The 12920-nt window shown below is 40.7% G+C and overlaps 1 protein-coding gene across 2 annotated transcripts in view; it reads left to right on the plus strand.

The window, feature by feature from the left end:
• The window catches only part of WARS2 (tryptophanyl tRNA synthetase 2, mitochondrial), a 92402-nt gene extending 80147 nt beyond the window's left edge, over positions 1 to 12255 (plus strand). The window contains exons 5-6 of one of the 2 annotated variants that reach the window (XM_047727502.1): positions 8359 to 8477; positions 11062 to 12255. In XM_047727502.1, coding sequence (XP_047583458.1) covers positions 8359 to 8477; positions 11062 to 11510 — 568 coding nt within the window. In that variant the 3' untranslated portion in view covers positions 11511 to 12255. Of the gene's footprint in view, positions 1 to 8358; positions 8478 to 9231; positions 10199 to 11061 lie in introns of those variants that run through there. The other variant, XM_047727503.1, reaches the window with a different exon arrangement.
• The last annotated feature ends 665 nt before the right edge of the window (positions 12256 to 12920 follow it).

The raw sequence follows: 12920 nt of genomic DNA on the forward strand, positions 1-12920 counted from the left end.
AGAAGAGAGTGAAAGCAAAAGCTGACATGACGTAGGAAAATGAGCAAACAGAGGCCTCAGGAGCTATGAGTAAACAGAACCAAAGCCAACCAAAATCAGAGCGTAGAGAGGATGACGGCTGGTTGGCAAGCTTCACACTTGCTAATTCCAGAGAAGAGATGAATTGACCATAATGTCTGAGAATGCCATCGAGGACAATCGAGATAATCTGTTTCTAAAACTGCTTGAGGGACTTCTGGTTCTTGAATTATACCCTTTCTCTGTGAGGCCGGTCTGTCCCAAATTTTTGTGAGATCCTGAAAGCTGCTGGCCAAACCTCATTGTAGCCGTCTGCCACCATCCACATACTCACCCACAAATGCCAAGCAGGACTGTCTTCTCTTTCTCCGTCACTTTCCAGCTCTAGAGTGAGAACCTACGATAAACCAGAAACCAGAAGTTTCCAGGCTGCGAGCCCCTGGAAAACGACAAATAGCATAGAAGGAAGAGGGTGGTGCTGAGATGTCCACGGATGACCCAATCCTGGAAGCAATGGGAAGTGCTTTGTGATTTTCGGGACGGAGTGAGATGATCTGATTTATATGTTTAACACGGAACTGATTGAAATACAGAGAATGACTTGCAGCGGGACAAGAGCACCTGGGGCCGTCTAGAGGCTCTTTCACTAGTCTGTTTGGGTCATGATGGTGTCAGTGAAGATGAAGTCAGTAAGCTAATGCAGGAGGTAAAATGGGTAGAGTTTCATAATGGATTGGATGGGTATGAGAAGGAGGTCTCAGGTGACCCCACCATTCTGACTTGTGTAGTTGGATTGATGCTGTTGCCATTCATGGAGATCACACCGAAAGAGGACTAGCCAGAAGAATTTATAGCTTCGTGTGGTGTTTTCTCTACTCCTGGAGTCTGTAACTCCCTAGAGGGTATAAACCTTCACTGTATCTCTCACAGGACCTAGCACAGGCCATGCACATCATAGGTGTTCAAGAAATAATTCCTAAATTAGAGAGTCATTAGGCATATTCAATAAGCAGCCCGTGATGGTGAGTTCATCCTTCACGAAAGGAAAAATAGCACCAAACTCCACCCAACCTAGGCCGGTTAAAGGCAGCAGCACTGAAAACTCACAAACACAGCCAAAATAGGAATGAATGAAAGAATGAATGAATGAATAAGAGATCCACTCTCTGTGAGCAGATATATGTAGGCAATGATTATTCATCTGGACACCAATTCTACGGGAGGGTGAGGTAGATCCCAAGTCAACATGAATACAACAAGGAAACAAGCAGAAGAAAAAAAGGAGTTAGTCACCAAGGAAGAAGACCACATGCATTATTATGTGACAGAAGTTATAACAATCAAAATTATGAAAGACTTTTGTTTTCTGTTGGGTCTAAGAAAGAAGCACCGTCAGGATAAGAAAAAAAAAGAAAGAAAAGAAAAGAAAAAAAGGTAAGAAAAGAAAAAGAAAAAGAAAGAAAGGAAAGAGGAAGAAAGGAAAGGGGAAGAAAAGAAAAACTGGGGGAAAGAGAAGGCATTAATATGGATATCATTATGTAGTGTATAAATTTTAAAAGAGCAGTTCTAAATTATTTGAAGTGAAAGGAAGACGATGAGGAGAGAGGTTGAAAATGTGAAGAGAATAAGCCCCATAAGTGAGTGGAATCAAAGACAGGCTGAATTCATGTAAAGTGTAAACTCCGTGGATGAGAAGTAGGGGCCAAGATAAATTATAGGAGGTGAAAAGAGCAGCAGGAGCAGAGGGAAGAAAGGCTAGAAACAAACAAACTAAAATCAGATGAAGAAGCCAAGGCGAGCAATAGGACCAGGTGAAAAAAATTAAATTTTTTAATCTCCTTTTTTTTTTTTAAAAAAAAAAGGCAAAACCTCACAGAATTGTAAGAAAAGAGGCAAGGATCTCACAGAAAACAAAGATGCATGTAGAGTCATTATGAAAACTAAATGTGTTTTCTGTTTAGTTTGGTCTTTGTGGATCTGGAACCATTTTGACATGTGGAAATATTCATTTTGATGTGCCTAAAGTGTATTGATTATGGTAATTGTTTTTTCTGTGTTAGCTGCAGTCCATTGTGATTTCCTATGGGCTACTGTAATTGCTTTTTAACCTGCCCTGTTGGCTAATTTGGTTTGGAGGAGTCAAAGTGACCTCTGCACGTCAGCCTCACTAGAATCACAAGGCGGGACTAGCAGAGTCCAGTCAAAGGAGGGAGGCTTAGAAAGATGGGGTTGTGTGCCTGTACCTCAGAGAGGAGCGCATGCGGGCTTGTGGGCACTGAGGGAAACATAAAAAGGAATGTTGTTAGTTTTACCACTGATGAAGCCAGGGACCTTCTTCTGATCCAGGCTGTGTGGAAGAGAGCAACAGACAAAGCCCTAACGATTGTTATATTGAATTTCCTAAATTCATATATGACCTCAGAAGGAGAGAAACCACTTCCTGATCTATTGTCATGGTCCCTATGCTTTGCCTTCCTTCCTTCCTTCTTCCTTGCTTGCTTGCTTGCTTGCTTTCCTCTTCCTTCCTTCCTTTTTCTTTCTTTCTTTCTCTCTTTCTTTCTTTCTTTCCCTTTCTTTCTTTCTTTCTTTCTCCTTTTCCTTCCTTCCTTCCTTCCTTCCTTCCTTCCTTCCTTCCTTCCTTTTTTTAGATTATATTTATTTATTTGAGAGAGAGAGAGAGAGGGAGAATGAGTGCAAGCAGGGGGAGGGGAAGAGGGAGAGGGAGAGGAACAAACAGACTCCCCACTAAACAGGGAGCCTGATGGCCGGGCTCGATCCCAGGACCCTGAGATCATAACCAAAGCCACAGTCAGATACTTAGCCAACTGAGCCATCCAGGTGCCCCTATGCTTTTTCCTTTCCATTCATTATCTGTCTCTGTTTTCTTTAAATTAAAGGGGTTCTCAGATTCCCTATAACATGCCGTTCATATTTGGGGATTGCCTAATCAAATAGGTCAAATATGTTTTCTATCTGTGTCAGGATTTCTGCTGAGATCTGTGACTATCCCTGAGATTATACGTTAGTATTTATGTTTGTGGTATAAATCACCAATCAAGAAAGCCAAATGATCCTGGTTTGAAAAAAGTCACGATGGACCTCACAGTGAGGGCCCTGATAGGATCAGTCTTTCACTATTTTGTCCTTCATCAGGTCAGATATTAATGAATATATATTCTAATCAATAGCTAGTGTTTATTGAGCTCTACTGTCAAGTACTGTGCTTGGTTATCTCACTTAATTCTTGAAACAGTCCTTTGAAGTAAGCATCATCATGACCCCCAACTCCAGACAGAGGCTCAGAAAAGTAGGAAGGTGGGGCTATGATGGCTCATCCTGTAGCTGGTGTAGTTGTGGTGTAAACTCAGGTAGTCTGACTCCTGGGTCCAGGCTCTGATCCTCTAAACTGATGACGAACTGATTTCACTGTCATTTTTCTATTGCTATAAAACTATCTCGGTCATAGTGCCCTCTTCTTGAGATCATTCCCTTATTCAATAAATATTTATACTTGATCTTAGCCTAAAGGTCAAGAAATGATTACTTATTCAATAAATATTTCTTGAACTCTGGGCAGCTCTAGTGGGGATTAGAAATTAAGAACAAAACAGACAAGCTCTCAAAAAACCTTATTTTTTTAGCAGGAGAGAAAACAACATACAATTAAATAAACAAATGAAATAAAATAATTCGATTAGGAATAATACTAGAAAGAAAAGAAATGGGATATGTGGAAAAGAATAAAAGGGAGGGGTGCCTGGCTGGCTCATTCAGAAGAGCATGTGACTCTTGATCTTGGGGTTATGAGTTCAAGCCCTGCATTGGGGGTAGAGATTTCTTGGTCGGGGGAAAAAGGAAAGAATAAGAGGGAGAAACCAACTGTGGAGAGTATGTTTAGGGAACACTTCTCTGAGGAGGTGATATTTAAGCTTAGACCCGAAATAAAGGAACCAAGGTTTTGGAGCTATGGGAGGAACATTCTAGTAGACCAGAGGAAGTGTCTCCAACAGACCTAACTCCCTGCCTCAGATGTTTGACATGTAAGCTATCCAGGATACATGATTTCGCTGTCTTTATAGTCTTGCAGAGAGAGAGTCAACAGTTTATTTCAATGTTCTAATGTAGTTTAAATGTTCTTACGTATGTTCAACAAGAAAATAATTAAAAGTCACTGCTACTATTTCTGATCTTGTGAACATCTTAGTGCATTTCCTTCAAATCAATTTTTTAAGCTAATATCTCTTCTTTGCCTTCCATGTACAAGGCTCTAGGCTACAAGTTTTGCGTGCATCATTATATTCTCTCTTCACACAACTCCAGGAGTAGGCAGTTGTTTTAAAATAAAAACACAAGAGTGAAGAGGTCAAGTAACCTGTCCGGGCACATGCAGCAGGTCAGGATGGAATCTGACCCCAGAACTGCCCGACGAGAGTCCCCACTCTAACCACCGTGGCTTCTCCTTGGCATGAGTGCAGGTTATATGTATTTTCCCCCAAATTTATATCCTGCTGTTTTGTCTTCTATTTTTCCACATCATTAAATATTGACTTTTTTTTAATTCCTTGTTGTCTGTCTCATGCTATACAGACTGAGCGTTCTTTCCTTTTACCTATTCCAATGATTCCAAAGGTGTGCTTTCTGTGTTTAAATCCAATAGTGATCATCTTTAAACAAAGACCACCCACTGAGAACAAATAAAGGCTATTTATTCAGAGCCTGCTACAGCAGGGGAAACCTCCACCATCCCTTGGATTTCGTGTTTGATGTTTCGAAGAGACTTGAAGACAAGCAGGGGAGCGGAGAGGCTTTGTGGTGGCAAAAAGGAAGATTCGGGTATGCTTTAATTGAGCCTCCACAGGGAGGCTGGAGGCTGGCCAACTAGAAGGGAGACTCTTATGTGATTAGTTTGGGGAGTATATATAACTTTCCCTGGTTGGGCCTGAGTTGGAGGAAGCGAAGACAGAGTCAGGGAGTTGGCACTCATTAATGGAGTCTAGACCATTCCAGGCCAGAGGAGTTGAAATCAGTGTCACGTAATGAATGAACCTCTAGCTGTACAGACGATGCATCTTGAGCACCTTTTTTTTTTTAAGTAGGCTCCAGGGGCGCCTGGGTGGCTCAGTGGGTTAAATCCTCTGCCTTCGGCTCAGGTCATGATCCCAGGGTCCTGGGATGGAGCCCCACGTTGGGCTCTCTGCTCCGCAGGGAGCCTGCTTCCTCCCCTCTCTCTCTCTGCCTGCCTCTCTGCCTACTTGTGATCTCTCTGTCGAATAAATAAAATCTTTAAATAAATAAATAAATAAATAAATAAATAAATAAATAAAATAAAGTAGGCTCCATGCCCAGCACGGAGCCCAGTGTGGGGCCTGAACTTAGGAACCTGAGATCAAGACCCAAGCTGAGATCAAGTGTCTGGTGCTTGGGGCACTTAGGTGGCTGTCAGTTGGGCCTCCACTCTTGGTTTTAGCTCAGATTGTAATCTCAGGGGTTGGGTTGTGAGATCAAGCCCTGCCTTGGGCTCTGTGCTCGGAGTCTGCTGAAAGATTCTCACCTTCTGCCCCACCCCCATGCTCACACCTTCTCTCTCTCTCAAATAAATCTTTAAAAAAGGCGGGGTGGGGGAGCGCTTAACCAACTGAGCTACTCAGGCGCCCCTTGAACACCTTTCTGAAATACAATATACCGGGGCGCCTGGGTGGCTCAGTGGGTTAAGCCGCTGCCTTCCGCTCAGGTCATGATCTCAGGGTCCTGGGATCGAGCCCTGCGTCTGGCTCTCTGCTCAGCAGGAAGCCTGCTTCCCTCTCTCTCTCTGCCTGCCTCTCTGCCTACTTGTGATCTCTCTCTCTGTCAAATAAATAAATAAAATCTTTAAAAAAAAAAGTGAAATAAAATATACCATTTTAGAATTCTGTTCCCTACCTAGCTACTGTGATTTGAAGGGTTATGAGATTTTAGACACTGTGCTAAGTACCATACATGCCTTGTCTCAGTTTATCTCCACAACAACAGTATGGGGTAAATATTATCATTCCCATTTTACAGTAAGAAAGTTGACTATGATAGAAATTGTATGATTTACCCAGAGTAACACAAAATGAGTGTGAGAGTCAGGATTTGAAACTGGCCTATCCCCAAAGCCTGTGCTCTTAAATGAGTGCTATACCGAATCTCTCGCGCTCGCTCTCTCTCTCTCTCTCTCTCACACACACACACATGCACACACACAGCCCAACTACATGAGTATTTGAGGGGCTATATGAAAACAAAACTAATGTTCAGAGGTTTTGTTTAGTAAGTAAAATGTGTTACTTCCATACAAAAGAAGTGTCAAGGAGTTGCTTTCAAACCTATTTGCTTATTCTCAACTTCAGAACATTTATCAGCATTTCTTAGGAAATATACACAGAACTATTTTATGACACAAACAAATATTAGTTTCATTAACTAACAATCATAACTTGCTTTTGACCAGAAAGTACTGAATATATATTCACCAGATTTGTCTCCCCAGGACTTCTGGGTTATTATAAAAGATAATTTTGAATCAAATTGAATACAAATAATATTAATGTAAATATATAAACTTGAATCAAAATTTCCCCCATGTGAATATTCAAAAGAACCTGCTATGAAATCATATAAATTCCTTACGGTTCTGTAACTATAGTACAGGAATGTTCTTATGAAGCTATTAAAAAATTCTGTTAATGAAGACCACCTAGAAACATGGAACCTATCTATTAGGTTAACATAAAAGATAGTATGCATATTATACTGCAGTTATGTAAAATTATACATCCACATAGACAAGAAAAAGACTGGAAAGTAATTTGCAAAAAGAAAAATAATTGCAAAATAATGAGGGATGTTTCAAATTTTTCAAAATGCTATCCAGTGTTTTACTATATTAAAGAAGCTAGTTTGGATGCTAGACAGCTTTATTAAGCAGACCAGTAGCCTGTGGACAATAATTCACAAGGGAAATAAGAAGATCTCTGCCAGTTTTTTGAGAACCACTCCTTAACCAGGTATAAGAGGTTTTCCTCTCCATAACAATGGAGAATAATTTTCCTTTTCTGAAGCTGTTTTGAAAAGCTGTTATTTTTCCACTCAAAATGTACCATTATCATGTAAATATTCAAGTTGACTTTCAGGCAGCTGTTTTCACAGGAGGAACATTAAACTCTTTTGATCAAGAAGTGATAGCAACTTATTCTCTTTTTATTAGCAAGTGTAAACTTATAATCAAGTGTAAACTCCACAGCCAAGCATTAAAGACTTAAATCTTAAGTCTTAAATAAAAGACTTAAAATCTCCTGTCTCTCCCTAGTAATACTTCAGGAGAAAGTTTTCCACATCAAGACTTCTCTGTAATGGTTAATTCTTCCCTTGTTTGATGTACCTCATCGAGATCCAACACTACAAATTTTATATATGAGATTAAAATAATGGTAAACGAACACCTATATTCTAATATTTTTGGCTCGCATCTTTATTTTTTAATAAAATATTATGGGATAAAATTCAGGTCTCCTTTGTTCTTTTTCCCAGAATCACTTTCCTCCCTCCTTCTCTGGAGGTGGCTACAATCATGGATTTGGGGAGGAGCTTCCAGAATGTTATTATACTTACACATGCAGCTGTAAACAATATGTTTTCCTATGTGCTTTTAAGATTTATGTGTCAGTGTACTCTACATGTCTCCTACAACTTGATTTTTTTTCGTTCAATGTTGTTTTTGAGATCTCTCTATCCTGTACTGATAAATATGTTCATTTAAGCTCCCCGTGGCATATTAATTGTACTGTGATTGCAATTTACTGGAAAACGAAGGAGCCTCTTCCAGAAAGATCTTGTTACTCCCCGTATGACAGGGAGGAAAAACTCTTGCCTGAAGAACTTTCTGCCATCTTTGATTTGCAGGGTGGGGCGGAGTGGCTTTCAAGTGTGAGCACAAGCGCTGAAGTAGAAAGCATCTGGTCGAAGCTCGGATAATGTGTGCTGACTGGGTGAGGGAACGAGGAGTGGTTTTAAAATACAATTATGCTTCGAGCATATGCTCTTTGAGATACCATTCCTCCCTCCCAGCAAGATCCTGTCACACGGTGTTGATGGCTGTATTCTTCTGCTATGGAAGAAACAGAACTAGAGTAGACAAATGTCTCTTTGGCATTTGTCCGATACATAGATAAAGACTTGGGTCTCAACATTCCCTCTGTAGTTGGTGAACATTTGTTGAACACCAACAGCGAAATAGGCACAGGAAATGCAGCTGCTTGCAAGATCATTTCAGTATAAGCAGGAGCCTTGCTGAGCTTTTCTGTATGTCTTTTATTAAAGGTCCACACACGTTCCTGTCGGGGAGGATCAAGTCCAGCACATGGAGCTTGTGCAGGGTCTAGCACGAGAGTTTAACAAGAAGTATGGCGAGTTCTTCCCGGTGCCCAGGTCCATTCTGAGTAAGTAACAAACACAGCACTGTTAAATCAGGCCGGGTTTCCAAGACGGGATTGGATAATGGACTGGGGCTTGGAATTTCCTTGGGACTAAACTTGGCTTTCTTGTGGACTGGCTTCAGGATTTGGAACTAGGATCCCCATCTTTCTCTGTCCTGTGGGACAGGCAGACCTCATTACATGATTGAATAAAATAGCCAAAAGAGTTTGAAAAGTATGGGAAAGACTAAAAATGAAAAGTAATCAAATTCATTAAATTATGTAACACACACATGAATGTATATGTGTGTATATTGGTAAATTATATAATACTTTATATTGAAAAGTATATATGGGAAAGACTAAAAATGAAAAATAATTATTTTCATTGTAAAGCATTATATAATTTACCAATTATATTTCTTTAGTAAATTATGTTATATTGAATATATATTAATAAATTAATGTATTAATATTATATTAAATATTAATATAGTAACCTATACAATACTTTATAATGAATTATATATAATATATACATATATTCTTCCCTATTTTATGGATGGAGAAACTAAGGCTTGGCAAGGCTAATTTTGCATCCAAGTCACATATCAAGTTAATGGCAAAGATCTGATTCCAAAGCCATTGGACCTCGCCTTCCCTAGTCACAAGAAAACAAAAGCCATAAAAAGGAGAATTGCTGAATCACCAGCTTGATAAAACAAGAAGGAGTTGATCATTCTCACACCCTCTTTTCTTAAATGCCCAACACTGATAGGAGGTATAATCCCCCCACCGGATCTGAAGCCTCACCAGCAGCTGGGAGACTACACAAGTGTGGAAGGTTCTGGAGGAAAGAAGCTGTGCTTCTCTATCAACATTTTGGTGGGGATGTAGATTTGTGGCAGAGGCAGAGATCATTGAGCCTAAGCTCTGTCCATCTTTATTAAACTGACAACATTTTATAGGAGTATAACATGGGCCCAGTATATGAGTTCAGAAGCATAAGGCAGGTATAAGTTTCTAAGCTATTCCAGTAATTCACACAAACAAAAAAATGGGCCTACCATGCATTGAAATCAAGCTTCTTTTAGCAATAAGTAGTAGTTTAATGTTCTTGCCTATTATTATTTTACTTATTTCAACTTGGATGTTTCTGTAATAGCCATAAAACAGGCAATTATTAATAATACTGGTTTGTAAAGCACAGCTTAACATCTTGATTCTATCAGAGCAATAACCAACTCACGTGTGTGTGTGTGTGTGTGTGTGTGTGTGTGTGTGTGTGTGTTGGTATACACTTACATAACTGTGGTAAAGAAATGAAAGGATTGCCATAGATTGTTAAAATTTGTTGGGGGCAGGAAGGGCAGTGTTCTAGGCAGAGGGTAATTAGCTAACAGGGATGAGCAGAGAGGGAAAAGAGAGAAGGAGAGGAAAGACATAGACCAGACTTTTGAGAAAGGTATGCATGGCTAACACGGAGAATGATTTCATTTGTCTAAGATTAAACATTGTATGTGTATGGATGCATTAAAAGATGCATGAAAATATGATCAACCAAATGCTAACAGTTTTATTACATGTTTCAGGTGATCTTTATTTTCATGCTTATGTAAATGGCTTGAATTTTTCACATGGGTATTTGCTATTTTTATAATCAGATAAAAATAATAAGGTCATATGACAAGAGATCATAAGTGTTGGCGGGAATGTGGAGAAAGAGGAACCCTCGTGCACTGTTGGTGGGAATGCAGACTGGTGCAGCCACTGTGGAAAACAGCACGGAGAGTCTTCAAAAAATTAGAAATAGAAATACCCTATGATCGGGTAATTCCACTACTGGCTATGAAAACACTAACTCAAAAAGATATGTGCACCCCTGTGTTTATTGCAGCATGATTTACAATAGCCAAGATACAGAAGCAACGTAAATATCCATCATCAGTGATGGATAAGGGAGCTGTGGTATTTAGACACATGCTCAATCATATATGCTCAACCGTAAAAAAAGATGAGGTTGTGCCATCCGAGGCAACACGGGTGGACCTAGAGGGTATCATGCTAAGTCAGGTGAGTCAGACTGAGAAAGACAAATATCTTATCTCATTCATGAGTGGAATCTTAAAAGAAAAGAGAGAGAATAAATAAACATAAAAAGCAGAATCAGACCTGTAAATACAGAGAGCAAACTGATAGTTGCCAGAGGGGAAGATGGGGGTTAAGACAAAATGGGTGAAGGGGAGAGGAAAGTACAGGGTTCCAGTTAGGAATGAGTAAGTTACGGGAATAAAAGGCACATAAAAGCCACAGCATAAGGAATATAGTCAGGGTGGTAGCATTGTAGGTGATGGACAGCAGCTACATGTATGGTGAACATAGCATAATGTATAAATTTGTCAAATCAGTGTTGCACACTGAGATTGGAGTAACATGGTATGTCAGCCGTACTAGTTTATAATAATAATAATAATAATAATAATAAAGCCCTTTCGTCCCCTTGGCACTTTCTAAGATCTAGACACTGACATTCCTGGTGTGATGTTTTCTGATCCTGTTCTTGTCTTCTGGCTTTGGTGTCGGTGTGTGTCTGTGCGTTGTTCTCTAGCATCCATGAAGAAGGTAAAATCCCTCCGTGATCCTTCTGTCAAAATGTCCAAATCAGACCCTGATAAACTGGCCACGGTCAGGATAACAGACAGCCCCGAGGAGATCGTGCAGAAATTCCGCAAGGCTATGACAGACTTCACGTCGGAGGTGACCTACGAGCCAACCCGCCGAGCCGGGGTCTCCAACCTGGTGGCCATTCACGCAGCGGTGGCCGGCCTCCCCATAGAGGAAGCGGTCCAGCAGGGTGCAGGCCTGGACACGGCTCGCTACAAGCTGCTGGTGGCCGACGCCGTGATTCAGCGGTTTGCTCCCATCAAGAGGGAGATTGAGAAACTGAAGACGGACCAGGGCCACTTAGAGAAGGTTTTACAGATGGGGTCCGTCAAAGCCAAAGAACTAGCCCACCCCGTGTGCCAGGAGGTGAAGAAATTGGTGGGGTTTCTATAGGAAGCTTCCCCGCATGGCAGAAAGGCTGTTATGTCTTGCGGCCTGTGCACTCCTAATTAATAAAGGCAGCTTTCCTCCCAAATGAAAAATGATGGCTTGGAGACATTTAGTTCTGGTACACAGGACTATTGGCTTCATATGATCAATAAGAATTTGTAACTTTCCAATAGAGCAGCGTTCTAAATCCCATCAGCAAATGCTGTGGCCAAGAAAGAAAGAAAGAAGGCCTGACTCTGAATCCTGAATTATTTGAGGCACACACCTTACCCTGAATTTAGGTACACGAATGTGATTGAGGTGTAATTTGGCAAATAAGGATATCATTTGTCTCTCTCTCTGGAGTACCTACTATTAGGGGTGCTCACTTTATGTGTCCCAGCCCTTTCAAACGTTTTCGTTTCGTTTTGTTTTGAAGTAATCTCTACACCCAACGTGGGGCTCAAACTCACCACCTGGAGATCAAGAATCTCACGCTCCACTGACTGAGCCAGCCAGGTGCCCCTCTTAGTAGTACTTAGATTCTTAGACTTATAATCCTCAGGATGTCGTTTGGACACATTTGTGTTGAGACTTTATAAAAATAAATTGATTATTATAGTTCATTTGTCACTGAGATAGTACCTGTCTAAATGTATTTCAGTTGCTTAACTTGTCCCTGATGAAACCACACTGACTGTCCCAGTAAGTATAGTTTTGTTTTGTTTAATTCAGAAATACATGATATTATCTTCTTTTTTTTTTTAAGATTTTATTTTTTTATTTATTTGACAGAGCACAAGTAGGCAGAGAGGCAAGCAGAGAGAGAGGAGGAAGCAGGCCCCCTGCTGAGCAGAGAGCCCCATATGGGGCTTGATCCCAAGACCCTGGGATCATGACCTGAGCCAAAGGCAGAGGCTTTATTTAACCCACTGAGCCACCCAGGTGCCCCATGATACTACCTTCTGAGAAGGTTCCATGATTTCAGCTTGATTGATTTACAAGAACCCAGGTTCCAGGATCCTGTTCGTAGTTAAGTACTTCTTTTCCTTCGCTCCCAGTTCAACATCACCAGCCCCCTGGGAAATGTACCGGAGGATTGGGATTTTACCCCCAGGGAATCGAGGCCCAGAGAATACATTACCTTGTGCAGTATCTATCACTCAGTAAGAAGCAAGTCCAAGATTAAAACCTTCACTCCTTAAAGACTGCTGTTTTTCCCATTAGCACAGAACCATAAAGAGCAGAATCTATGGGACTCCAAACATTCTTATTTTGAATGTGAATACTTGACATATAAGACCTGAACTATAGACACGGTTCATATCAGTAATTCAACCAATAGCCACCTGCTTTAAATCTGGATTCAGCCAACCTTGGTTGCATTTGCTTCTCGGAATCCCCAAAGCAGATCCCAAGTTCTGTCTCCTAATC

The sequence above is a fragment of the Lutra lutra genome, chromosome 4 (assembly GCF_902655055.1).
Source record: "Lutra lutra chromosome 4, mLutLut1.2, whole genome shotgun sequence".
Taxonomy (NCBI): Eukaryota; Metazoa; Chordata; class Mammalia; order Carnivora; family Mustelidae; genus Lutra; species Lutra lutra.